General features: G+C 40.8%; 1 protein-coding gene across 5 annotated transcripts in view; it reads left to right on the forward strand.

Moving 5' to 3' along the window:
- Nucleotides 1–26,271, forward strand: part of F13A1 (coagulation factor XIII A chain) — a 191,720-nt gene that overhangs the window by 152,210 nt on the left and 13,239 nt on the right. For all 5 annotated transcript variants that reach the window (XM_085220261.1, XM_010708396.4, XM_085220262.1 and 2 more), the window contains 7 exons: nucleotides 6,162–6,280; nucleotides 11,882–11,989; nucleotides 14,449–14,623; nucleotides 18,246–18,384; nucleotides 23,716–23,819; nucleotides 24,578–24,666; nucleotides 26,082–26,235. In XM_085220261.1, the coding sequence (XP_085076387.1) occupies nucleotides 6,162–6,280; nucleotides 11,882–11,989; nucleotides 14,449–14,623; nucleotides 18,246–18,384; nucleotides 23,716–23,819; nucleotides 24,578–24,666; nucleotides 26,082–26,235 (888 nt within the window). The remainder of the gene's footprint in view (nucleotides 1–6,161; nucleotides 6,281–11,881; nucleotides 11,990–14,448; nucleotides 14,624–18,245; nucleotides 18,385–23,715; nucleotides 23,820–24,577; nucleotides 24,667–26,081; nucleotides 26,236–26,271) is intronic.

Below are 26,271 nucleotides of genomic sequence, written 5' to 3' on the forward strand. Positions count from 1 at the left end.
TTACCAGAGTATTTTCATCAAATAACCCCATACCAAGTAAGGGCCATCTTACCATGTGATGAGTAAGTTTAGCATTATTAATAGAGCCCATTATTCAGCCACACTACTGTCAGTACATAGAGTGATTTGTGCTGACTTCATTACTTACCCCTGGTCCAAGGGAATATAAGCAATGATTAGCTTATGCATTATTTAGGAAGATATATGTTAATGCTGAGTAAAGTGGAGTTAGTTAAGCAGGAATGGGAGGGAAGGGCAGGGCCCAAGGCCTCACAACATCATGAGGGAGTTTTGAAAGCAATGTAGAGTTGCATTAGAGACACATAGTCAGTTTATTCTGGGAGTAAGAAGAGTGGGTAACAGAAAGTGAGGGATCATTGGCAAAGCTAAATGAACTAATGTGACACCCTGGTGAGCAGACAAAGCCTCTCAGTGTTTTTAAAGGCAACATCAACATGCGCCAGTTCCAGCTCAGGAGGTGTGATTCTCCACCCCAAGGCAGAGAATCCTTTGGGTGGAGTCCTGGTTTCTCAACAGCAGCTTGTTAGCCAGCACAGTGACTATGCCGTGGCTCAGCATCTCTTTAGACAGGGAAAAACCACAGAGGAAAATCTTAAGTCACCTCATAACAAGCATGCAGCCAGCTGGGGCTGAGGGCAGTCATAAAATGTAGAAAAAATGTGGTGGGGGGAGATTGGCTGCCGCAGCATGTGTGATGGGGACCACAGAAGCTGATTTGAGGCATGAGGTGAGCAGTAAGAAGGGGAAAATCAATCCCTCATTCACATCTCCCACTCATATCTCTGTGTCCACGACACATGGGTGCTTTGCACTCACTTCCTGAGCTGAATGGGGTCAAAAGCCAGCAAAACAAAATCCACAGTGTGGGAGCTCAGGTGTAGAGCTCAGGACATGCAGCAGCATCTGTCAAGAGGGCTAACAGAGATGTCTACTGCAAGAAGGCAAAAGAAAGACTCAGAGCAGCAAGGGTCTGCTGTGGGGGTCACCCCCAGAACACCATGTCCTTGTCCCCAGCTTACGTGTCCAGGTGTGCCACAATGGCTTCAAGTCCTGGCCCTTGCTAACTATTGTAGCTTTCGTTTTTTGTGCGCTTCATTTGGATGGGGATTTGCTTTCTTTCCCTCCTAAGCAGTTTGGACTAATTAGTTCCTGTGTCTGCCTTTTCCCCTTTGAGTTAGAAGAGCAAGGGCAGTGTTTCTCCATGCCTTGTCCTCCGGCTGGGAAAGTTTGTGCAGTGGAATGACAAAAGGGTATAAAAACTCAGGCAGTTAAACTGCACAGAAAACAATAGTTTGAAAATCTCCTGGACTTGTTTGCTGGGTTAATAGCTAAGAAGCAGAGTCTGAGTAAAAAGCCTCATTAAAAAGAGAGAAGGCTGGGGAATGAATGAATGGGGATTGTTATCACAGGGAGCAGAGTACAAGCTCCATCAGTGTCTAGTGCAGCTACCCAACTCATCATTTTAGAGAAACATCAATGTGTCTGTATGAGTTTTTCTTTAAGACAGAGGCATTTATGCCCTTTCTTGTTACTTCTTTTTTCACTGTAGTTCAGTTTTGACATAATTTCCCAGGTTGAGATGTGTTTTTTTTCTACTGTTTCAGAGCAAGTCTGCATGCTTTACCAGTTAAGCTACAGAGCAGATTCTTTGCTTCCAAAATCATCAGATGCTTTTATATGGTTAAGGCTTATCACCAAGAATACTTTACAGATGCAGATGTGGGGCCTGATCTTGCAAAATGATATGCATCTGCCCCAAACATTTTGGAATTCAGCAAGCAAATGGATTGGCATTTCAGATACTCAGGTGAAATTTGCATTAATTAATAAGCAAAGTAAAGCCTGCAAGGATAGGCAACATCCTCTCTTCAGCCAGCTGACATAACAGGGAAAAACAGACATGCTCTTGGGCACACAGGGCCCTCTTCAGTTCTGAAACAGGAGATACAAATGGCAAGTCATTAAGGATAACTTATTTGAGTCTAACTTGACTCTTAGCAATATCAGACTACATGAAAGTGGAGAATGGCTCCTTTGATCTAGGTACTGTGAGTTCCTCTTTCCAAGGAGGTGCTGAGCCAGCGACATTCTGCTTGGGAGCACTCGATGCCTATCAGGAAAAGACTTTGCATGTCTCTTGTGGCCCTCCTAGGTGGAGATGCATAGTGTGTCTGTAAGTTGCAGACTCGTGGGCTGAGGATTATGTTTCATTCACAGAAGCTTTCTGCAAAGTGTTTTAGATTAGAGCAGTTAAATATGTTGCGGTTTTAGTGACTCAGTTGACTCTGCTACCCATGTCCTTCAAACATCTTGTTATAGTTTGAGGATTAGTAGCATGTGGTTGTCTTTGGACATCTCTAATAGCACAGAATCATGGAATCATTAAGGTTGGAAAAGACCATTAACATCATCTAGTCTAACTGTTTACCCGTCACCATCCATCACCAACATGCCCACTATACTGTCTCTAAAATGTTAAATGTGATCAGGCATTCTAGTTTGACTCAGTAACATTTTCTGTTGTTTGTAGCCATATATTAAATTTTATTTGGTCTTCTACCATAGATTCCAAAAATTCACAAATTCAGAGCTTCATAACTCTGATAATTCACAGAGACAAGAACCAGCCATTGCACAGCATCATCCTGAGTGGAGTGGACTTTGTAGATACCTGTTTTAGCTCTCGCTGCAATGTGTGCAGTGGTGTTCTCCTCCCAGCAAGAGCTTGTCCAGGTTCCCATGCTAAAGGGAGGCCAGCTCTTGAATGCAAACCACCTTCATCCATCGGCTGGTTCTGCTGTGCTCAGCTGTCACTGTGTGCAGGAGGACATGATATTTCCAGCTACAGTGGCTGCTCTGCTGGGGCAGGGGTTTCCCAGGTGCATCAGTAGCAAGGAGGGGCCTCTCATGGCTATTCACTTTCCTAAAGGGACATAGCTTCTCTGTACTTCTTACCTCTTATATAAGGAGCTTTTTTCACACAGAAGGTGGTGATGCACTGGAACAGGTTGTCCAAGGAGGTTGTGGATGCCCCATCCCTGGTCTGCTGGTCAGCCACCCTGCATGTAGCAGGGTGGTTGAAACTAGATTATCATTATTGTCCTTTTCAACCCACACCATTCTATGATTTCATGATTGCATGAGCTTGTGTACAGTAGAATTTCTCACCTGCACTACTGTCCTCACACGGAGTGTATTTTCACCTTATCTATCTTCAAACAAAGAAGCATAGAGGATTATTTGCTTCTTTGTAGCACTGCTAGAGTCTTAGTAATTTCCCAGGATAAAAGAAGTAAGTAGAAAAACCTTAAACTGCTAGAGAAAAAGAACAAACAAGCCTGGTGCTTTTTCTTGGAATTCTTCTGTTTGTCAGATGTGAAATTCTGCTTGCACCAAATAATTAGGAGTTGTACTATGTAGAGCACGCTTAGCATCAAAGTAGTCACAAATGCCTCGTATTTTCTTCTAAACAGTTCTCAAGGGTAGTGAGAGCTGTCAAAAATCAAAGCAGGTGGCTTTTATGTGGAACACAGAGGCCGTTTTACTTTATCAAAAAATAGAAATAATTTAAAATAATTGGCAGAGAAGTTAATCAATTTTCATCTGATTTAGCAAAGATCACGCAGTCTTGAAATAATGTAAGCATCTCAATTGATACCAACGAGATCAATATTGATATTTATAATCCCTGAAAGAAAACAACAGCTGTCAAGAAGGCATGTGCACATGCTCTGCTGAATGCATAAGTGTACTGAAGCAGGTGTGTGTTGTACTCCTTGAAATGCATTCTCTGTACTATTTGTATACACGTGCTTCAATAAAACCCAGAGCTCAGTGAGTCAATACATGTACTTGCTCCATAAGCAAATCAGGCACATCCATCCTAATGACACAGAGCCTTGTGTGATTTGCAACATCCACAACATTTTTGATGGGATGTTGTACAGAACTTGCTTAGAGCTGGGAGATGGACCTCAAGAAAGTCATGTAATACAGTGCTTCCAAAGTATGCATGTCACTGCTGGCATAAATGACTGTAGCCTTTGGATCCACTGTCAGGTCTTAACACTCTTTCTGTCACCTGGTAGCCTCTCATTGTAAATTCATGATCTTCTGCTTTGTGCCTGGGTGCAGACTGACTAGGTTGTAGGTAGTGCCAGGCTTATGAACAGCCCTTGTTACAACCCTGCCTTCAGAGGCCAGGTATGGAGCACCATGCCTTTACACAGAGAGAGCCTTAGACCTGCCTGCCTCAGGGAAAACCAGGCAAAACCTGCTGCTTTTCCATCTGCTCTGATTCTGATGTAGTTTGCCGAGCCTGTACAGCAACCCTGTCAAAAGCACAATGGAAAGCACTGATCTCTTCAAATGCAAAAAAACCTTCTTACATCCAATACCTGCTTCCATATCATTCCTTGAACACCAATGTGAAGCTCTTGATGTTATATATCTATACATAATCCCTTCTGTATATATGTGGATATAAATACATCTGCATGAAAATAAAAATTCCAACAGCGTCAGGTGTACAGACTGGCAAAACTCTTCACTTGAAGTCAGTGTGAGTTTTGCCATTGATTTTTCAGATTTCAGCTGTTTTCAGCTGAATTGCAGTTTTGTGGGTAAATGGAGAAGCTCTTGAAAATGAGTTTTAGAAGGAAGTACAAATCTGATTTGAATTTCAACAAAATACAACAAATCAATAGGTTTTTAAAGTGAAATAATCCCATAGTAACTTGTAGTAAGATGCAGAAGAAAGCCTCTATGACAGTGATAAGTGGCAGTTTTGCATTTGTTCATATCACACATTCACAGGTTACTGCTTCTCTTTAATTTGTTATCTGGTGCCATATTACTGATTTCCTCAAATTAATTAATTCCCAAATCATTACATGTTAAGTGGCACCTCTTAGTCACAAAATATCATTATTGGCACAGGAAATAAATCATCACAGAATTTCCCATCCATTTCATGTCTACCCATGAACATCTGAATAGCTTCATGTAGTTCAGGGTTATTTATATATATTAACTATGGATTATTTAAATATGTGAATCCTCTTTGCAGGATGAGAATCCACTTATATTCTTTTGACAGATATTAGGCGAATCTAGGATGTATGTTTAATATATGTTTTGATGAAGATGTCTTCCAAATACTTTGTTTTCATTTGGACAAACTAAGAGACCTGGGGCTGTTTGGCCTGTAGAAGAGAAGACTAAAGAGGGATCTTACCAGTGCTGATAAATATTTGAATGGTAGTGTCAAATGGATGGAACAAGGCTCTTTTCAGTAATGCCCACTGGCAGGACTAAGGGCAGCGGGTACAAACTGGAACACAGGAAGTTCCATATGAACATGAGAAAGAACTTCTTTACTTTGAGGGTGACAGAGCACTGGAACAGGCTGCATACAGAGGTTGTGGAGTCTCAGTCCTTGAAGATATTCAAAACCCGCCTGAACACTTTCCCATGCAACCTACTGTGGGGAACTGCTTTAGCAGGGAGATTGAACTTGATGATCTCCAGAGGTCCCTTCCATCCCTTATGATTCTGTGGTTCTGCGTTATTTTGTGATTTCATACTGGCTGGTCAGTCAAGCTACATGGTGGAGGAACACTGCAGTCAATAACTTATGTATGGAAAAAGCAATCAAACTCTTCTGTTAATACACTATAAAAGCTGTATTCCAATTTTTGTAACGTGCTACAGATTTTTTCTTTAGATCTCTTGACTTAATCTGTTTTCTGTTAATATTAATAGGCTAGAAATTGTTCTTTGATCTGTTTGTACAGATGCAGAATTGCATCATGGTGCCCCAAGTTTTAAATTAGTGGTACACAGTAATCATAAAGCTCTTCATAAGATGTGACATTTTAATCATAGTTTTCAGATCTTGAGAAAACAGGCAGGATTTGTCAGCGTTTTTGCATCTTTCATGATTTTAAGTTGTGTATCATATTTCTAACTGGGGTCACTATCTCCTTACGTTTGTATTCTGTTGAAGCAAGTGATGTTTTGTTTGATGGGCGATGGACACATCTCATCAAATATGGCTGTAGTGTATGCTAATTATTTTTATCTGCTCGATATAAAATCTAAGTGGTGATGTTAATGTTTGTTTGGATAAATTGATACAGTGGATGCTGTGTACCTGGATGACGAGAAGGAAAGGGAAGAATATGTCCTGAATGATGTTGGTATTGTTTTCCATGGAGACATCAATGAAGTGAAATTAAGAAGCTGGAGTTACGGTCAGGTGAGCTATTTGGACCTTCTCTGACTGCTCCCAGTAGGACAGCAAATGAATTTAATCGACAGCAGACTGTGGTTGAGACTGTGGGCTCAGGAGTGCATTATTGGTCTCTACTTCAGAATCACAAGGGGCTATAGTTTTTTAAAATTGTATGAAGTGGGTATATACCTAATCCAGAAAAGCAACGTTATAATAGCTAGTATTTAAAGATCTTGTTTTAGGGGCACATTTCAGATACTAAGAGGCTTCCTGTTGAAAGCTATAATCATTAGCTGAGGTTTTCACTATGCAGCAGCGTTTCTGCTGCTGTGATACAGCTGCTTTAGGATCAGACTGATTTGGTGAAAGACAAGAAGTTTATTTATTTAGCAAGAGGTTGTATTCCCTTTTGACTCTTCCTTTCAGTTCTAGCAACTTGGTGGAAGTAATTCTCGTTTTTCCAGGAGTCAGCTTTTCTTAGGGTTCCTATTACAAACTAAGGTTTGGTCCCAGAGTTTTAAATTTCCTTACCACACTGACAAAGGGGGGAACTTCTCCCTTTGATGTCTGGACTTGACAACTTCAGCCTCCGAAGATGTGGAAAGCACAGTGCTGGCTGGCTGGTGCGTGGTAGTGATATGCCTTCAGTGTTATCAACCCCTTACTGCTTACCTGTTTTATCTCAATCTATTTGTATCACAAGACAGCCTGAAAGTCCCCGAGGGATGAAAGAGTTAAGTTGTTGTGTGAGAATGGGAAAAAAGCATTCAATAGCAACATCAAAATTAGCAAAGCTAACTCTGACTGTCACTCAGGGGTATTCCAATGGGCAGCTACTGGACGTGGCTCACCTTACATCCTGGTTTTTCACATCAGCACCACTAAGAAAGTATTATATATATATATATAAGAAGTACTTCCTTCATGCCACAGTGAGGGATCCATTCAGCACTCAGTGCACATCCCTAGCACAGCCTTGCAGAAGGGACCCTCTTGTTTTGCTTTCTCTCCCTCAGCTGAAGACTACCTCAAAGCTTAAGCTGGCTGGATTGCCACTGTGCTTGCACTAGAGAGCTCTTTGAACTCACATCGCTCTTGCTTCCTCATTTAAGGATGCAATTCCGTTCTTTCTCCCACAGCAGTGCTGCTTTAGGTAGCTCCTGCCTTTGCACCTTTCCTCTGGTTGTCTCAGCGCTGTTGTTTGTGGCGTTTGAAAGAGATCCCGTCTAAGCTAAAAATAATCCTTAAATAAGGTGAGGGCGAAGCAATTCCATAAACTGAGGGTGCTTCTGAGAGCGATAGGAAGAACCAGATCCTGAGGCCAAAGCTGGGTGTGCATTTAAGTTGACCAAAAATGCCCCCTCCTGGCCCTTCCTTCCCCCTGCAAGTGTTTATACAGCCGTGCAGTGAATCAGACCAGAGAGCTGACCTAGCTGAACAAGCAGCTCCTTTCTTTTTTTTTTTTTTCTTTTTTTTTTTTTTTCCTTTGGGTTGTTATTCAGGCGTGCTCTGCTCCTAGATTTGGGATTCACTCTGTGACAGATGTAGGGGAGGGAGAGAAGGGAACGAGTGGCTGGAAATGGAAGATGTTGCTTCAACCAGCTGCTGGATTTATATCCTAAGATGCTGAATTTATGGACTATAGTGGTTTGGCCTGAGGTACTTATGTTCTGCAAATCCAGCACCTTCCTGACACAAACACCAGCCTCCCTTGAGAAACTGCATTATTTATTTGGTTTTGCTAGGAGGCAGCTCTGTTTGGGAGGTTAGAGCTCTTCCACGTCCCTTCATCATATGCTTTTCCTTTCGCTGTTGTCTGGCACTGGAGAGCTTGATTTCCACCCTGGGTAGTGGCGCACATTTTGTTGCCTATGTGACAGCTTAATGTGGCAAGTGCATCAAAGCCAAGAGTCCCAGAGCCCATCATTATTTTTGCGAGGGTGAAATGGACATCTTACATCTAAACATAATGGAGAAATATTCTTCTGGTTCAGAGTGGTAAAGGATATGGTTTTCCTGATGCTACCTTACCAATTCCCAGCCATTAAAACATGAGCTTTCCGTATTTTTAGCAATCTTTTATGTTAAAACTAGGAGCATTGACAGCTGAAAGCTTTAACTGAGGTTGTAAATTAAAAAGGAACATGCAGTTCAAAAGTGGATTATTAGTGGAAGATCATTTTCACAGCTGCCCTCTTTAATGAGCAGCATCAACTTGGGAGGAGGAGAGGCAAGAAAAATGGACCCAGGAAGAAAATACAACAGACCACTTGAAACACGGCTGTAATGACTGAGGATTCAGGATGAGAATTTCCTTGTAACATGACTGTGATTCCTTTCTTCTAAGGGTGTGCAAATTGCCAGTCACTCAGAAAAGCCCAAGGGAGATTGAGGAGAAATTCTGCTTTAGAAGAAATCTGGGCACATAGGAACTCTCCAGCTGAGAAATATTGGAAGCTATATTGGTGCTATATTGATCTTTTAACTCTGCCTTTTTTTTTTTTTTTTTTTTTTTGAGAGAGAGAGAGAGAGAGAGAGAGAGAAGTAAAATAAAGCAGGTGGGCATAGTGCTCTTGTTGTCATGTTGAGCTTAATCATGTCCACATGAGCCCAAAGCGCAAACAAAATTTTGTGGCATGTGCATTTATTAAGGTTAGATCACTGCCTGTGACCAGCTATGGGAAACACAGACCTGCTTCCACAAAAGGTGATGCAGCCTCTCTTACTTGAATTTAATTGGTTTGAAGTTTTTCTACTAGAAGCAGGTTAGCATGAAAGGCGAACGTCCACTGAAGGCCAGTCTCACTTAAATGCATTGCTCTATAATGCAGTGCAAACCAGTGTGCAGGCAGAGCCTCTTTTCCTGTTTTCCCATGCCTTGTCTTCCTTCTGCAGTCTTTTCCAGGTGGCTGTGCCAATCCTTTGTCCTGAATTTGGGTTGTTCCCATTTCAGTTTGTGTCAAGCAGACAGTGCCAGTGCCTGGCCTATGTCTGCTGATCTGTCCTGGCTGCCTACTTGTCTTGGCTGCTGTTTCATTTGATATATCAAGGGTACTCAGCCTTACGTGTGTTATGTGTCTGTTCTGCTTCCCTGTAGATATTATTTTCATGCCAAGATTGAGGGCAGGAAACTAATTTAGTTTGATTTAGTGTTTTTAAGAAGTAATGGAAAGCAAAACTGGCTTTAGCCCATGTTGTGGTGCTTTGCATCCTACACTGCTCCATAAGGCAGCTAGACTTTACAGCCTGTCCTATGTCCCTCCTCCTATTAATCCAATTACTTCACAGTCATTTATATCATTTTGTAAATGCTAGGGTGAAAGATAACAACTCCAATAGTAATTTCTTTCCTCTTTAGTCTTTCTGTATATGCTGGCAAGATTGACACTGTCTCATAAACCGTAGATAAGAGAGATTTAATTTGCAAGCTAAACTTCTTATTGATTTAAGTCAGCTCTTAGACACTGCTGATGACTTGAAGAACAGAAAGCTCTTTTTGATCCTAGTGAAAGTGATAAATCATTAGCCAGGCCAAAAGAAGAGTGAACCTGAAGCAGGAAAGGGCCACTATGACGGCCCAGAGTTTATACTATCGGTCTGTTCTCCTTGGGAAGCAGAGTCTCCACAGCTCTGCCATTCACCTGACTTTGCTTACAGAACATATCACTGGAGTAGAGAGGAGACCAATTGCATACAATTACTCAGCCTCCTAGAAATTGTACAATACAAGGAGTAGGACATTTGGAGCCACTGACCTGCTTTCTTGCTTGCCTGTGCAAGAACACTGTGAATTCAGTTTTGCTCAAGAAGGCTGTAAGATGCTACATACTAACAAACTTCCAGAAAAAGTAATTCAACACTGGTGTGCACGGCAGAGCTGGGAAACAGTATGAGGAGAGAGGTGTGCTGTCTTAGAGGATGCTTGCTGAGCTCGTTTAGCTTGGAGAAGTGAAGGCTCCAGGGTAACTTCATTGCTGCCTTTCAGTACCTAAGAAGAGCTTATAAACAGGAGGGAGACCATTTTTTACACTTTTCTTTTTTTTTTTTTCTTCTTTTTTTGCCCAGAGAAGCTGTGGGTGTCCCATCCCTGGACATGTTCAAGGCCAGGTTGAATGGGGCCCTGCGCAGTCTGAGCTGGTGGATGGCAAAGCTGCCCATGGCAGAGGTTCAGACTGGGTGGGCTTTAAGTTTTCTACCAACCTAAGACATTTTATGATTGTGTGATTCTTTTAAAAGGGTACACATTGTGGCAGTTTGCTGAGTAATGAGAGCCAGGCAGGTTTCTTGGACAAGAAAAGGCTGAGAGTGATGAAATACAGAGGTGCTTCTCTTATGCTTATGCTAGAGCTCAGCTGGTGCCTGTAAGGGAGAGGCCAAAGGAGGCATGGACTCTCCAAGGACGTTATCCCCATCCTTCCCATCTTTTTTGCAGCACTGACAGCTGTCTTGATTCTTCAACGCTTCCTCCTCAGCTCTCTGGCCTCACCCTGCCTCTGCCTTTCCCATGCTACTAGGCCAGCAGCTTGGCCTGGGCATTCGTTTGCCTTCTGCAGGATGCAAGACTCAAATCACCCTCATATGCTGAGGAGCCTTAAACCAGGCTGGAGGTGGTTTCAAAATCAATACAGCTCTAGTTGCAGCTGGGCACAAGAGCAAAAATCTTGTTAGCATGAACCATATCTCTAAGGATGCAAATGAAGGACATAAAGCTGAATGTGGCAAGGGGACGAGCTGAGTGGAGTTTCTGTTACAGCTTTGAATGCTAATATAATACCGTGTTTTCAGTGAAACTGGAAGACGTTTTTTTATAAATGTGTGTTTCCTTGTCCCCTACCATTTTCCAGGGGACAGAGATATTTTCCTTTGCCATGCAGTTTCTCCTAAGGAAAATGAAATACATCACAGGGCAAGTTCTGTGACAAATGGTTTCTAGTCTATTTAGGCACCTCTGCCCTCAATTCATTCCTGTGCTTGTTCATGCTGGATCGAAGAAACTGTACCTTTCCACTCTATTTTTGAAGAAGACTACTTTAGGTCACTTGGTATTTTTTATGTCTAAGTTTCAGAGACCAGGATTAATCTATCTCATTAGCTTTTGGCTTGTTAATTTTAAACATTTTACTATTTTAGTCTAAAATGTAAGCTTCATATTATCTGTGGTAAATCATTTATTGGTCAACTTCTTAGCATTGTGCTGAATGTATCAGAAAAGTTCTGAAATTAACAGGTCTGGAATCTGTGAAGGACATGAAGTCCTTAGCGAGCAGACTAGCTTATTGTAGTTATTATTATAATACCTTCCTATTATATACTTGTTAGCACTTAAAATTTTATGTCCTGTCAGAAAGGCTATGTTGTCATTTTAACCTTCTGGAAACCAGACTGAGTTTGAATTGAAAATGATGCTCTCTTTTCCCTTAAAGCGTCTCACATCTTTTTTGCTATACGTGGGCAATTATTCTAGAAGAAAACTTGTATTGTATACACAGAACTTTGACCTGAGCAACTGATTTTGAAGCTGATCAGCTATTATAACAACAGTGAAAAATAACTTTGCCTTTGCTTTTCAGAATAAAGTGTGACTTAACTTGCCCTCTATTTCTCTCTTTCTTTCTTTTTATCTAGTTTGAAGAAAACATTCTGGATGCTTGCCTTTTCCTGATGGACAAGGCAGAACTGGAGTTGTCTGGGCGTGGAAACCCAATCAAAATCTGCCGTGTTGCCTCTGCAATGGTATGCAATAGATGCCCAGGATGTGTCAGAAGTGACTCTCTAATCAAAGTCAGGCTGGTTTAACGGTCTCTGTGCCCTCACGTCCTCACTGTGGCAAGTGCCAGATCTTTTATCCATTCTGACCTCTGGGATCTGGCACTTTATTTTATTCCACTAAAGGTGGAATCTTTATGTCAGTTCAGCATCCTGAGAGTGGGGCCTCATTGGCATTTTAAATGTTGCACTTGCATGCATGCTAGCATTTTTTATGACACTGTGCTTATTGTTTGGTAGCTGAGATTATTGAGGAAGCTATTTCTTTCATGGATGGTGAGGCACCCATGATGGGTGAAATTTGGGATGAGGAACTGAGAGACTTTGAGATTTGCCTAACCTCAAGGGCCTTAAGACACTGCAAAGCCCTTATTTTCAAGCCTCAGATGGCCTCCATAAGCTGACACCATTTATGTAAGGTACCTTGGCTCCAGGAGAAAGCGGTAGGAGACCTGAGCTCTTAAGTACAGGGCCCACATAACTTTCCATACCCAGAATGGAAGTGCCCAAAATTTCCAGAAGCAAAGGATAGGGAGAAGGCTTCCTGCATCTTAATTCCTTTCAGCTGTCAGGCATCAGGAGTCTTACTGTGTGTGTAACAGCAGTGTAACCCCATCTCTAATATTCAAGCTGGAAGACTCATCCAGGATGAGTCCACTCCTGTCTGCCTTTTGGAGGTCTGAACTGATACCTTCTGGTTCCCAGAACAGTAAGCTGGTCACTGAGCTGTTATCATTAGATGTTCTCCCAGGCCAGCTGCTAAAAGAGTCTCCACAAACCATGACCACTGCAGATGACCCACTTATTACAGCATTTACCCAGATTGTAGGAGAATTAACTCTTTGTCTTAGATAACATTGAAGCAGGATGTCTAGCCTCTCAGTTAGTGCCATATGATGAATTCTGTGTAACACAAAGTTAAGTAGGATAGCTTCAACAAGGAAGATTGAGATCAGCTCTACTTCCCTATTTTGTTTTGGCCTTCTGACTATTTCTTTTACTCTGGACATTAGAAATGTGGCTTCCGACAGAAATAAGAACTGAATGTGGTTCCTTTACAATTGCTGCATTCATCACTGGTCTCTTAAAAGGTCCCTCATGCAGATTCCCTGGTAACCCTATGAGCAGAAGAACATAATGTTATGAACCCTAAAAGGGCACACGTTTTGAGCCATTTTATGTAGGTGGAGAAGTTTCCAGTTGGAAATGTGGGAGTCAGTGGATTTCAGGTATCTGAAGGATTAGGCCACAGCTGGGTGGGAGTTCTAGTCATCTGAAATCTGAACAGCAGTAAGAAGTGAACAAGAGGTACCGAGGCCTCACCTGAGTTCCTTACCTTCATTCCTGTTCAAGATGTTATGTGATAGAGCTGAGCTTGTCTGGGGAGCTGCCCCGATGCTGTAATTTTTCTGAAGCTTCCTAAAGCTCCAAAGCAAACAGAGTTGCCCTCCTTCTTCCACTCCTTACAACAAGCAGAGAGCCTAAAGATCGAAATGCTGTCCTGTCCTTGAAGTGCCTCTTTTTTTGGCATGTTTTCCACAACAGTGAGAGATGGGCGCAACCCCTTAACCCTTTGGTTATGACTCTGAATACTTATCTCATTCAGTCCTTGGGTTCACAGGAAGTCGATTTTCTAATTATAAAACAGTAGTTAATCCATCCAAAAGCTTTTAAATGAGAATTGTGATTTATTTGGCTGGCATGTAGCTGTTCCACATTAACATAATTAAAAGGTACAGAGCGAATGAGCTTTTTGCACAGCCTCAACTGGTTTGGTTCAAATTGCAGCTTGGAGATGTATTGCTCGTTAATGCCTATCAGTATAGCCATTAGTCAGCAAAACTCCATGCTTTGTGTAATCTTGCCAAGGGAAAACCTGCACAGAATATTCCTTCTTGTTTTCACATGTGCTGGACTGAAGAAATTAGTTTCCACTCTAAAAATAACAGTGGACTGATTCTTCTCTCTGTCCACTGTAAATTGGGAGTGATTTTATTAAAATATCTGAGCTGGTACAGGGAGAAAAACAGATGATGTTAGGAAGGATGTTGATTTAACATTTCTGAGGCTTGTTTTTGAATTTAAAACTGATTGTGTTTATTAAAAATACATAGCAATGAGCATGTATAGTGTTAATAAAATGTACTAAAGTAGCAACATGAATGCTCATTGTGGTGATTTAATTTCACTATTATTTTTAAGTGCCTGACCTTGATTCAAAATTATTCAGTGATGGCGAATCCACCACGGCCCTTAGCAAGATTGTTCTGTTCATCTCCTACCTTCATAATTAAACATTTCTGTGTTATTTCCAGCCTAAATTTAGCTATATTCAGTCTCTCTTGTCCTATCTTGGTCTGCTGGGTTAAAAAGTTCTTTATAATTCAGCTTCTGACACCCCTTAAACTCATTTCTGTTGTCTGCAGATCAATTCCAAGGACGATAATGGTGTTTTGGCTGGATCATGGGACAATCTCTATGCTTATGGCGTCCCACCTTCAGCCTGGACGGGAAGTGTGGACATCCTCTTGGAATATTACAGTTCTAAGCAGCCAGTGCGATATGGACAGTGCTGGGTCTTTGCTGGTGTCTTCAACACATGTAAGTATCAGTGAGAAAAGCTTCATGCTGCTATACAATTCTTACACAGCAGAATGAGCTTTTCGGTTAAACTAGCTAAAATTGTTCCTGGCTCTGTGATGATCAGGAATAAATGGTAGAGATACTTAAAAATGCATGGCCAAAGAGACTCAATAGCTGCACTTCCAGAATGATATACTAACTATTTATTTGTACAGAAAAATGTATTTATTGAATCACGGAGATTAAATTTGCGGTGAGAAAGTTAGTCTTTTGGTATGTTCTCCCTTTTCTGTTAGGAAATGCGCAACTTAAAACTATTACTCAATATGGGGTATTTTGAAGGCATTTTTACCTCAGAAAGGCTGAACTTTCTATTTGACAAGGGATGTTTTTAGCAAGACTAATATGTACTGTCCCAGCACCTACCTACTGGCACTTTAAACACTTCCTATGGAATTTTTGAGCCAGATCATTGAGGAAAATTCTGGCCTGTTTTATGAATTATCTGGCATTACAAGGTTAAATCTTAATAAGTTTGCTCAAACTAGAACAAATGTATTCCAACGCTGCAGCAAAAGAGACATTTCAGGTTTTAAAACCGAGTAGGGAAAGCAATGCCGAGTTGGTCTATTTTTTTTTAATTGTCTAGCACTTGCTAACAGCATCATCCCAAATGAATACTCCCTGAACACTGGAACACACTAAGGTATAATAGTGGTAAAGAAAGACAGTGTTAATGTAGAAGATACGTTTATACAGACAATGGGGACAAGACATTGGGAGCAATGCATGTGTAAAAAGCTCTTTGCTAATATAGAGCCAAACAGTTCCTTTGCTTATGGGAAAAGCCAATAGAAGAAAATAAAAGTGAGTCTGGCTTAAACATAGTGATCTCCCCTTGAGGCATTTACAGCTCATGTATTTAAGTGTCAGCTGGGGAGGCACCAGATCAGCCTAGGACCAAGGGGATACATGGGCATTTTTGCAGGCTTGGACACTACTTTGCATTAAGTACTTCTCAGCCACAGCTGAAGGTTGAAGCTTTGCTTCTTGTATTTAAGATGTGAAAAGAAACTTCCAGACAAACTGCCCATGAAAACTTACCTTTTCCATCCCTCTGTTACGTGTTGCTGTCTTCAGAAATAGCATCGTACTTTTCTTTACATTGTACTTTTAACAAAAATGAAGGAGATTAATCACCCATCTTCTGCAGCAAACATGGAAGTTAAATAATTAACAACATGTTGCAAGTCTGGCTCTTTATCTTTGGGCAGCCCTAGGTATCTTTGTATTTTCACTTTATTTTTGCCTGTTCCATATATTCCATATTATATTATTATATATATGTTCCATATATATCCGTATATTTCATTCAATGCATAGTTTTCCTTCTGCCCAGGTAACAGAATTTTGTAACTCATTTTAGTTACCTGAGGTAGATCAAGAGCTATTCAAAACAGTAGGGACCTCAGAAATAAAGCTCTATTCTGACCACCTATCCTTCTGCTGGCACACGCTTCTCACAGCTCCGGGGGAGGATTCCATTTCAGGTTTCTCTGCTTCTCTTTCATATATCTGGAGAGGTTTGTGCTTTGATTTAGGGAGACTCTGGCAGGTACTCTATCCTTTGACATATGAAATAGTTCATTTTATTTCTGGTGCCATGGGAATATCAATCCATCCAGAGAACCTCAGAGATGTCTACTTCCTTCTTTGCCTGAGGTCGTATGGTCTGTACTTGATACTCCTCCATCTCTGCACAACACAGGTGTTCAGAAAGGCCCTTGCAAACGTTTCTTATAGATGCAGTTCATCATAGTGACTTTCAAAGGCCACTTTCTCTCGCTGACAGTGCTTCTTCTGTCTGTCCCTATATCCCAAACATACGGGTTCTCCTATTTTCCCCCTGCCCTGGCCCAGGATCTCTGTTACACGGTATTTTGCCTGTAGGCCTCTGTGAAACTGGGGCAATGCCATGGAAGTCTTGAGCCTACTGTGTTAAATGGAAAGGCATATTTATCAGGAGCAAAATTAGATTCAGTTTGCTGACTACTTTAGTCAAGCCAGAGACCTGGGACTTCATACTGCGAGTCTTACTGAACTATAAAGTTTGTTGAGCATTATGAAATTAAAACATTGTTCAGTGGCTAATCTGTTGCATAGCCATTTACATGTCCAGCTGCTGACCACTCCAGAGAGAGGACAGCAAAGGCCTAAACAAACATGCTGAACTTAAAGTATTGTTTTAAGTTGTAGTTTGCATTTTTTTTCAGCTGCCAATGTTTTATCATTGTGACCAGTCCAGCTTTCCAAGGTTACTATTTTGTAAACTCTGAATAGTCATCCATTAAAAATGCTAAAATGTTCTGAAAAATGCTCATTAATCTTGAAATTGTCAGACAAATTATTTTCAATGAGCTCTGATGGCTCATGTGGTGGAAACCTGGGAGCGCGCTTGAATTAAGTTTAATCAATAGGTACATATGGTATTGGATGCATTCAGGTAATTTTTCATCCAGTAACTTGAAATGAATGTGCAGTGCTACTCTGTATTGAGAGTCACAGTAGTGACACTAATGAATATACAAAACCAAGCAGTAGCAGAAAGGGTTGTTCAACACTGCAACGTTGGAACTATTTAACAACACAGTTTTTGACCAAAATGTTTCCCATCTCCAAAAAAAGTCCTTTTTTTTCTGCAGAACCATGCTGGCTCCTAAATCAGAACCCAGGATCTTTTTTTGAACAAAAGTCACAGCATGTCATCTGGACAGGCTGAGATGATATGTCACCCTGTGTCTCCACTTCCCTCTTGGATTGTGTTCCATGTCTACCAGCCAGAGTGCACCACAAACACAGAAGTTTAGTGACTCACTACTGCACTTCAGATATAGCCATAGCTTTTCCATGTGCCCCAAATTCACCTCTTGTCAACTGAGGGCAAGTGTTGTCAGCTACATTGCGGTGGTTTGAAATTTAGGGGTGGAGAACATTTTTTTTTTTTATCCTCCTCTTTAAGATCCTTTATGGGAAGAGACCATTGACTCCAAAGTACTATTGCCTAGAAATCAATACAAATTATGTAATGCATTTTGTTCAGACTCAAACTCTGACATTTCTTTCACAAATAATGCAGTTTTCTCCCTTGTTAGCAATCAGATTCTGCCTTATTGTTTATATTCTCCAGACCCCATCTGACAGCATATTCCAAAACAGGGAAACTCCAAATCAACCAGGAGACATTTTGTGTTCATCTTCATTTTAGCATAGTTTCTCTTAATTCTCCTGGCTTACTGATAATAGGAGTCCTAATGTATTTTGCATTCCACGGAACTTCAAAATTATTTTTCTTCATACCACATTTGATCTATTCCATCCAGATTTGCCCTGAAAAGCTGCCGTGTGGTCAGAATCGGTAACTGGCCAATTAAGCAATTGTACCACCATCTTGAGTGCTCAGTCAAATTTGGGAACCAAACAAAATGTTTAACATATTCTATATAAAGAAAGATAGAAATTATTTGGGCTGATTTGGCTGAGTTTTCCCATTTTACTCCTATTATTAATATTTTCTCTTTACTCATCCTGTTATCTGTGAACACAGTCCTCATATTTCATTCCATTTCTATGTTTAACACAGTTCTGAGGTGCCTGGGGATACCTGCAAGACTCATTACCAATTATTCTTCTGCCCATGACAACAATGCCAATTTACAGTTGGACTTCTTTCTGGATGACGAAGGGCAGGTGGACAACAGATTGACTAAAGACTCTATCTGGTGAGTTTTCCTGGCAAATGACTTTAATATGCCAACTATGTGCATAGTAAAAAACATAACAAGAAATGTATGTGGTTTATTTATTTCTCTTTTCAAGAAAGAACATTGCTAGCTTGCAGAAAACACAATGAACTGATGATAGGATGATGAATTTGAAGTGCTTGTCATTTAAAAAGACAAGCTGTAGGAGATCTATGAGATCACTACTAATATTACCATTTAGTAGTGTATATTTCAGTGCACTGAAGAAAAGTTGACATGTATTTGTACTCCTTAGGGCCAGGCTGGTTCCCAATAATGGGAGAAGGTGGTAGATTGGGCACTTCCATCAGTTTTGAGCCAAGTTCAAAGAGATACCTCAATATCTACAGAAAAACAAACTTCTTGTTTTAATTCCACCTAATTCTTGTATTTGTAAGATGTTTTTTTATGTTTTGTACATGCAGTCAGTGTCATAAATGATCCCAAATAATTCCAGTTTGGTTGAAAAAGAAGCAAGCCAAGCTATTTCACGTTAGTGAAATGCTATCACCAGATTTATAAAAAGAAACATTCCTGTGAACAAGAAATGGACTACGTATTATTTTAGAGAAGACAGTCCTCTACCTTTCTCCTCAAACTCTTGCTGTCTCCTTTCTGACAGGAGAAGTGTAGCACATATTGATTATATGCTCTCTTCAGTAAAAATTATGTGAGGATTATCGGGCCTCAAGCCTTTCCTCCTCAGAGTGAAGCAGTGAATGTGACCTCTGTATATATTGCTATATTCAGGAGATACTTGTCTTATTCAGTGTTAATATACTTGATTTGTGTCAATGATTCCTTCACCTCATCAGCATAGCTACATCAGCTTGTTTCATTAACAACTTAATCCCTGGAAGTCTTTATATTAAAACTGTAATAAATCCATTCTGTGGTGGATGAAATAACTGAACCTGTTGCAGTAACCTCTTTAAGTAATTTCCATAATCTGTTACCAAGACGCAATTTAAGGAAAGCAATTAGGTTCATTTACATCTGAAGCCTATATCATAACATCACAGACAATAGGAGAGGCTGCAAGGTACCTCTGAAGTCTTCTAGTCCAGCTCCCTGCTAAAAGCACAGGCAGCTACAGCTGAATTTGCTCTATCACCTTCCCCGAGATCAAAGTGAGACTGCCAATTTGGTTGTTCCCTGGTTCCCTGGATGTTGCTGCTTCTCTGTCTCGAAGAGAAGGATCGTATTTGCTTTCTTAAATTCCTCAGGAGCCTTCCTCTGTCACCAAGACCTTTCAAAGGCAAATGTGAGTGGCCTCACAGTAACATCAGCCAGCTCCCTCACTGCTCATAGGTCCATCCCATCAGGTCCATGGACTTCTGTGTGGCCACAAAATTTGTTCGCTGCCATGTTTCAGACTCTTCACCATCTTATCTTTTCTTCTACACTTCTCTTAAGCTGATCCATGAATCAGCTCTCACTCAGTTTTGACATTTCCTTGTACTTTCCTATCTTTTCATTTCCCAACTGTTTCCCATGGCTTCTGAAATCAATTCCATATTTTTCCATTCTTTTTGGGCAGGGACAGATCATCTGAAGTCATCCTTGCTCCACTGAAATCCATACTCAACTTCACGACAGTATTTCCTCCCGCCCTCCTGCTTTTCTTTGGCTTGATTACTTTTTGAACTGCCTTGTTCGTCCCTTTTATCCTCCTGATGCATTTATTAATACGTGGTGCACATCACCCTTTAGGCATAAGTTAATATATGTTCCGTACCTTTTTTATTTCTCCTCTGTGTCCTTTCTCTTCATTACTTTGTAACATTCCGTGGTAGCCCACATGCAGACTTTATATGGCTTGTGTCTTAACCTTGATTTTATTTTTTGAAATCTTTTGTTACTGTTTTTTGTTTTGTTTTGTTTTGTTTAAGAGGACAAGCTCAAGGTACTTATAATGATTTTTTAAATGTATTTCTCACTTTTATTTATAATCTCTTGCAAAGTGGTAACAAAGCTATTTTTCTTTATTAATATATCATTTCTATTGCCTCGTACTGCTGAAGCTGATCTGTTTTCAGGTTTTAAATACCATCAGACTTCAGGAATACTTGCAGCCCGGATTTTTAGTCCAATCAATCTCTGAGTGCATGGCTCCTTGTGAATGCTATCTGACATTTATTTTTATTAAAGAGCTTTTTCCCCCTTGGGATAGGAAACAGCAACAACAACAAAACACATAGACAAAATTACACAGACTTCGCAAAAAGTTATTTTTATAAAACTGGCCAGATTTGGGACCCATCAGTACTGCTTCTGTCCCCATACTTTGTTCTCCTTGTCATTGTTAATGATGATATAAAGACACTTAAGGAATACTGCTTTTGGATGGGAATCAAGACTACTCCTACTGTGAAGTCCAAGCAGAATGGTGTCAGTGCCTCAGCAAAACTTGCTTGGAGTCACCCATCCCCATGTGGGTTCCTGTGCTCTGTGGATTGAGCCCTTCCAAGACTTCTGCTCACCTATTCACTTCCTGCTCACTTTTCTCTCTGTGTTATCAGTGTCTCTCTCAAACTTCATGCCCAGGATTATATGCTAATGAAAGAGCAGCAACCGTTTTCGGCATGTGCCTGCCTCATAAGCAATACCAAGTACCCTTCTTAAATTGTCTTCCAGGCATAATATCCACCTGGTCATCTTTTATTAATTTCCCCATTGCTTTGTTTAGTCTATTCGTAATTATCTCTGTAAATATTTAATGGTCACTACATTGATCTGTATAGCCATTCTTGCTTTCTGTAATGTCTCAGGCTTGCTGTAGAATACAAGAAGTACAGATTCAATTTAAGAAATTGTGACTGCAGAGCCAGGTCCTCAGTTGTGCTCACTTCTTCTAGAGCAAATTTTCTGCCACATTTTGGAGAGGGAAATGTTCCCCTCATCCTCCTTTCCTTGACACTCATGTGCTTTACAAACAACGTATTTCTTTTCATTCACATTCAATGTCTTGATGTGCATTTGTTATTTGTGTGGCAGCAGACCTAGAGAAGTTGCTGTCCTGATGTGCTCAACACTACACAAATAAAAAACAGTGAGAAAAGTCCTGTCTCCTGGAGTGAACAGAGAAAAATAAGATAAGATGCTGCATTATCTAATTACAGATTCGAAGCATAGCTGCCATTTTCCCCGTTGTTATCCCCTCTTTGATTTTATCATCTTTCCCCCCTGCCTGCTTTTCAGATTATTCTTTTTTGGAACACAAAGTCAATGACACATCTGAGTTTGATTCAAAGTGGACTTTCAGGGTAGGTATTGTCTCTCTCAGCTTTCAAAAGCCCACCTGCCGTAAAGTGCTCCCCCATCCTCAGGTAGCCCTCAGGTGAGCTCTGTTAGCATGATTCAGCACTGACTACTCTCAGCAGCATCAAAAATTCTCTGAGTATGCGTCATTTTCCTTGAAAAATTCCTTTTTCTGTAGTGGTGCTTCATTAACACTCCTAACTGACAAGTTTTACCCTGATCCAAGCTTTCATTTCCACTTTGAAACGTCTTGTTAGACAAGCCTCAGATCCTTCCGACTCTGCTATGTGGCTGGTTTTCACCTATTATTAATGAAATGGTCAGAGATTAACAGTCCCCATTCCTGTTGCTAATATCACTGTGTGTGCTAAGGGCTATATCAGCAGCTACACTGATGTAATTTTATTCATTTCTGCTGTAGGATATGTATAATTTGAAAGCAAAACTGCCTCTTCTCTACTCTTTCCTTCTCTTTTTTTTTTTTTCTTTCTTTCACTAATGAAATTCAAATGCTTTGCTGCCTTTATGTACAACTCCCATCCTACATGGCCTTTCTTCTTTGCTTGTGCTCTCCCTGAGGCACAGGTAACACTGCAGGAATAAAGTCACAAGATCCATCTTGCCTACTTGTTTGAAACTTCCAGTCCACATTGGGATGATGCTGTAGTATGAGGCCTGCCCCAAAAGTAATGCCTCCTATTTTATTATGTTGGCCCATGACATCAGTAGATGCCAGTGATGTGACAGTAGAGGTTGAACCTTTTCACCAATATTCCATTATATTTTGCTGCCGTGTGACAGATGGCAGCAGAGTTGCAGTCTCACAAATTGATGTCTGACATGGAAATGGATAGGAAGCAAAGATTTGGAATTGAATTCCTCCACGCAAAAAAAAAAAAAAAAAAAAAAAAGAATGCACCCATTGATATTCATCAATGTTTGCTGAATGTCTATGGATACCAAACAGTGGACGTGAGCAGAGTGAGGTAGAGGGTGGTGTGTTTCTGCAGGGGCAACAGTGAAAGACAAGGCACATTCTGGATGGCAATGCACAACTGTCACACCACAAAATGAAGAGCTCTTGTTCATCACTGGTGGTGATGACTGTGTTGAAAAATAGTGGTTTGTAGCTGAGAATTCGCTCTGCTAAATAGTGTGATTGTGCTCATTGTATCTGTTGTAGTTTCCATGGAAGCATTACTTTTAGAGTGACCTATCTCTTTTTGCTGCACATCCAACTAAATGAGGGCATTTCAAGCCTAAGCACATAAATTAATCCTTCTGATAAATTCATCTTCCAGTGATACTGCCCTAGTCCCTAAGGCATCACCTGTTCCAGGAATGGTCATAAGCGGATTTCATGGAAAGTTGTACTTTCTTGTAGTGTAACCTCCCTCACTGGTCTGAGAGCCAAGAAATTCCCAATAAAGATAGTCTTACATAGCCTGTCTTTTTCTCAACCAACATGGAAACTAGCTGAGCATAATTTTTTCAGCAATGAAAACAAAGCTACACACTATATTGTTGAATTGATCCTGAAATCTCTTCAGTAGAGGTACCAAAGCTTCAATCTTACTAGTTATAAAGCATACCAAGTTTCACTGGCTTGAAGAAGATTCAAAGCTTGCATCTGTGGGCATACTGAATTGGAGATGTCTTCCACTGATGGAAAGGATTGTAGCCAGCTTGAGGTCCATTTTTAGGGACATCAGACTGGCAAGAGATTGTAATGTGGGTAACTCTCCATATACCGCAACAGTCTACAAGCACTGGAATCTTTTCTCAGTTATATTTGCATTCAGCACACAGTAGAAGAATAAAGTCTTCTTCAACTTGCAGGCAAAGATCTATAATGACAGATTGTGGCCTTCCGATTTTAACTAATAGTCATCAAACCAATAGACTTAAAATCTATTCTTTAAAGAGAGCAGACATTTTCACCCTAAATTGACAGGTGTTGTTATTGGAGTAATGACAAGTCACAGATTTGTTGTGGTATTTCTGCTTCTTTCCAAGAATTTAGTATTCTGATCTCATCTCCTTTCTAAGGAACTATCATTGCTGGAACGAAGCTTGGATGACCAGACCTGATCTTCCTGTTGGTTTTGGAGGATGGCAGGCTGTTGATGGTACACCCCAAGAGACCAGTGATGGTAATACTGCTTGAAGTCCTCCTTAGCTCTCTTTGCAGTGCTTGAGGTTTTTTTGTGTGATAAATGAATAGGTGACTGTAGCTAAGCAAGTGTCAGCACTTGGACTGTGACAACTCCCCTACACCAGATAACCACACTCATTTGTGCTCAGGGCCTTCTCCTGAGTTGTTCTGAGCTCCAAAATAAATCCTTGTTTTAACACTGCTCATGGCATATGTGCACAAAATCCTGCATGAAGATGGTCTTGCCTGGTTTATGAGAAATGTAGTTCCACTGCCAAAGGATGGCTTCCAAATTTTTGAAGAACCTGTACAGGAGCCTGATCAAATGAATTCCCTTTCATTATGTATCAGTCGTTCACTACAGCCCTTGTTAAACTGCCTGAGCTGTAGGCAGGAGAGAAAATATGAAAAGCCACTGCTGTTTCTTCCTAGTCTTTAATTTTGCAATTCTTGAAAGACATTTTTCAGCAGATTTGCAGTGATATCTTTTTCAGTTTAGCTAATCTCTCCTGAAACTACCATCTGCTTTAACCAAAACCAACCTTAACTGCATTTCAACCATTTGAGACATTCAGTGGGTTTCATGATATCATTAAGTTACCAAGTCATTAGGTAGTTTCACACTTAAGTTTTTGTTGTTTGGAGGGACAGCACAGAAATGATGCTTTGAAGTTCTCATGTAGGAGTTCCGGTAAGCTATTGAAAAGCTTCACCAAACCCAAGGATTATTTCTCTCCTTATCTCTTTTCCCCACAGGTATGTACAGGTGTGGCCCAGCGTCAGTTCAAGCCATTAAGCATGGTCATGTTTGCTTCCAATTTGATGCTCCTTTTGTCTATGCTGAGGTATGTTCCTGAAAAATTTTTGTGTATTGAGCGTTATCTGTGGGACTGTAGCTGAGTCAGAAGAAAGGGCTCCACTGAAGTTTGTAGATTGAGAAGTTATTTGACGTATTCACTGCATCAAAAACTAATCTCATTATTATATTTTGGCATGCAAGCCTGTAGGTGTTATATGGCTCTAATAGGTGATATGGATTTCTCTCATCTCAGCTCACCAATGTGGAAAGCAGAAAAAGTTGTTCAGATCAAATTTCAGTATGTGGTCATCCAGATTCCAGCTATGCTGGCAAATGAGTCACCAGCTCTAGCTACTCATTCTTGTTAGCTGTGACTTCCTTCTCAGGCTTGCCTGCAAACCTGGTTATGGTAAGGCTTCACTGCTTATTTCAGTCAAAATTAATGCTGTGACTTTAAAGACATCACGTTCCTTTTGGCTGCTTTGGGTCAGGGAGTGCTCACATGGGCAGTCTGACTGACAGATCTGAGAAGGTTATATCTCCATGAGGAACGAGGGAACCTGGCCTGGTGTTTTAACCTCTTACCCCACCAGAGTTGTGCCCAGGACTGCAGCAGCTGTAGAGCAAGTTTCGCTCAAATTGAGTTGTATATAGCTTAGCACAGAAGAGAACAAGTACATTTTATCTATGAAACACTCTCCTTTGGAATAAATCTTTTGATGTGAGGAATGTGTAATCCTGCTCCCCAAGTCTAAATGATTATTTCTGTAGCTTACTCAGGTTTACTCTGGCTGATATTCTGGAGTTGCATATAGTAAAATGCATCTAGTCATTATTGTAGAGTATGTCTAATTTTAAGCATAGTATTTCAGTGTAAGTAGTAGGACTTCAAATCAGCGCGAAACCAGGGAGAGTAGCCCCACAGAAAGAGATCTAGGGGTTCTGATTGACAACAAACCAAATGTGAGCCAGCAGTGTTTCCTGACAGCCCAAAGGGCCAACTGCCCCTGGGGTGCATCAGGCCCAGCACTGCCACTGGGCAAAGGAAGGGGTTGTCCTGCTGTGCTCCATACTATGCATTCGCACCTCCAGCACTTGGGGAGATCTGAGTACCACAACATAAAGAGGGCATCAAACTGTTAGAGAGCATTCAAAGATGGTGAAGGGTCTGGAGGAAAAGGTTATGAAGAGCAGCTAAGGTGCCTTGGTTTATTCAGTCCAGAGCAGAGGAGGCTGAGAGGAGACCTTGTGCCAGTCTCATTTGAATGTTGGATGGTCCTATGAGGAGCCAGGAGTGTGAAGCCAGGATCTGGACTTGATGATCCTTGTGGGTCCCTTCCAACTCAAGATATTCTCTGATTCTGTGATTTTAGTATGTGATTGTTTTGAGAGGACTTATAATGGCTTCCCTTGCTCTCTTTATTTCCATATATCTCAATCCTTTCTCATTTGATTTTATAGGTGAATAGTGATGTTATTTACTCAAGAATGGGAAAAAATGGATCCCAAGTGATAGAAAAAATTGACACAACCCATATTGGGAAGCTGATTGTGACCAAGGGAGTTGGAAGTGATGATATGGTAGACATTACTGAGAACTACAAGTTCCAAGAAGGTAACCTGAAAAAGAATGGGACCATGCCAACATAGG

This window comes from Meleagris gallopavo, chromosome 3, assembly GCF_905368555.1.
Source record: "Meleagris gallopavo chromosome 3, MGAL_WU_HG_1.1, whole genome shotgun sequence".
In the NCBI taxonomy this organism is placed as follows: domain Eukaryota; kingdom Metazoa; phylum Chordata; class Aves; order Galliformes; family Phasianidae; genus Meleagris; species Meleagris gallopavo.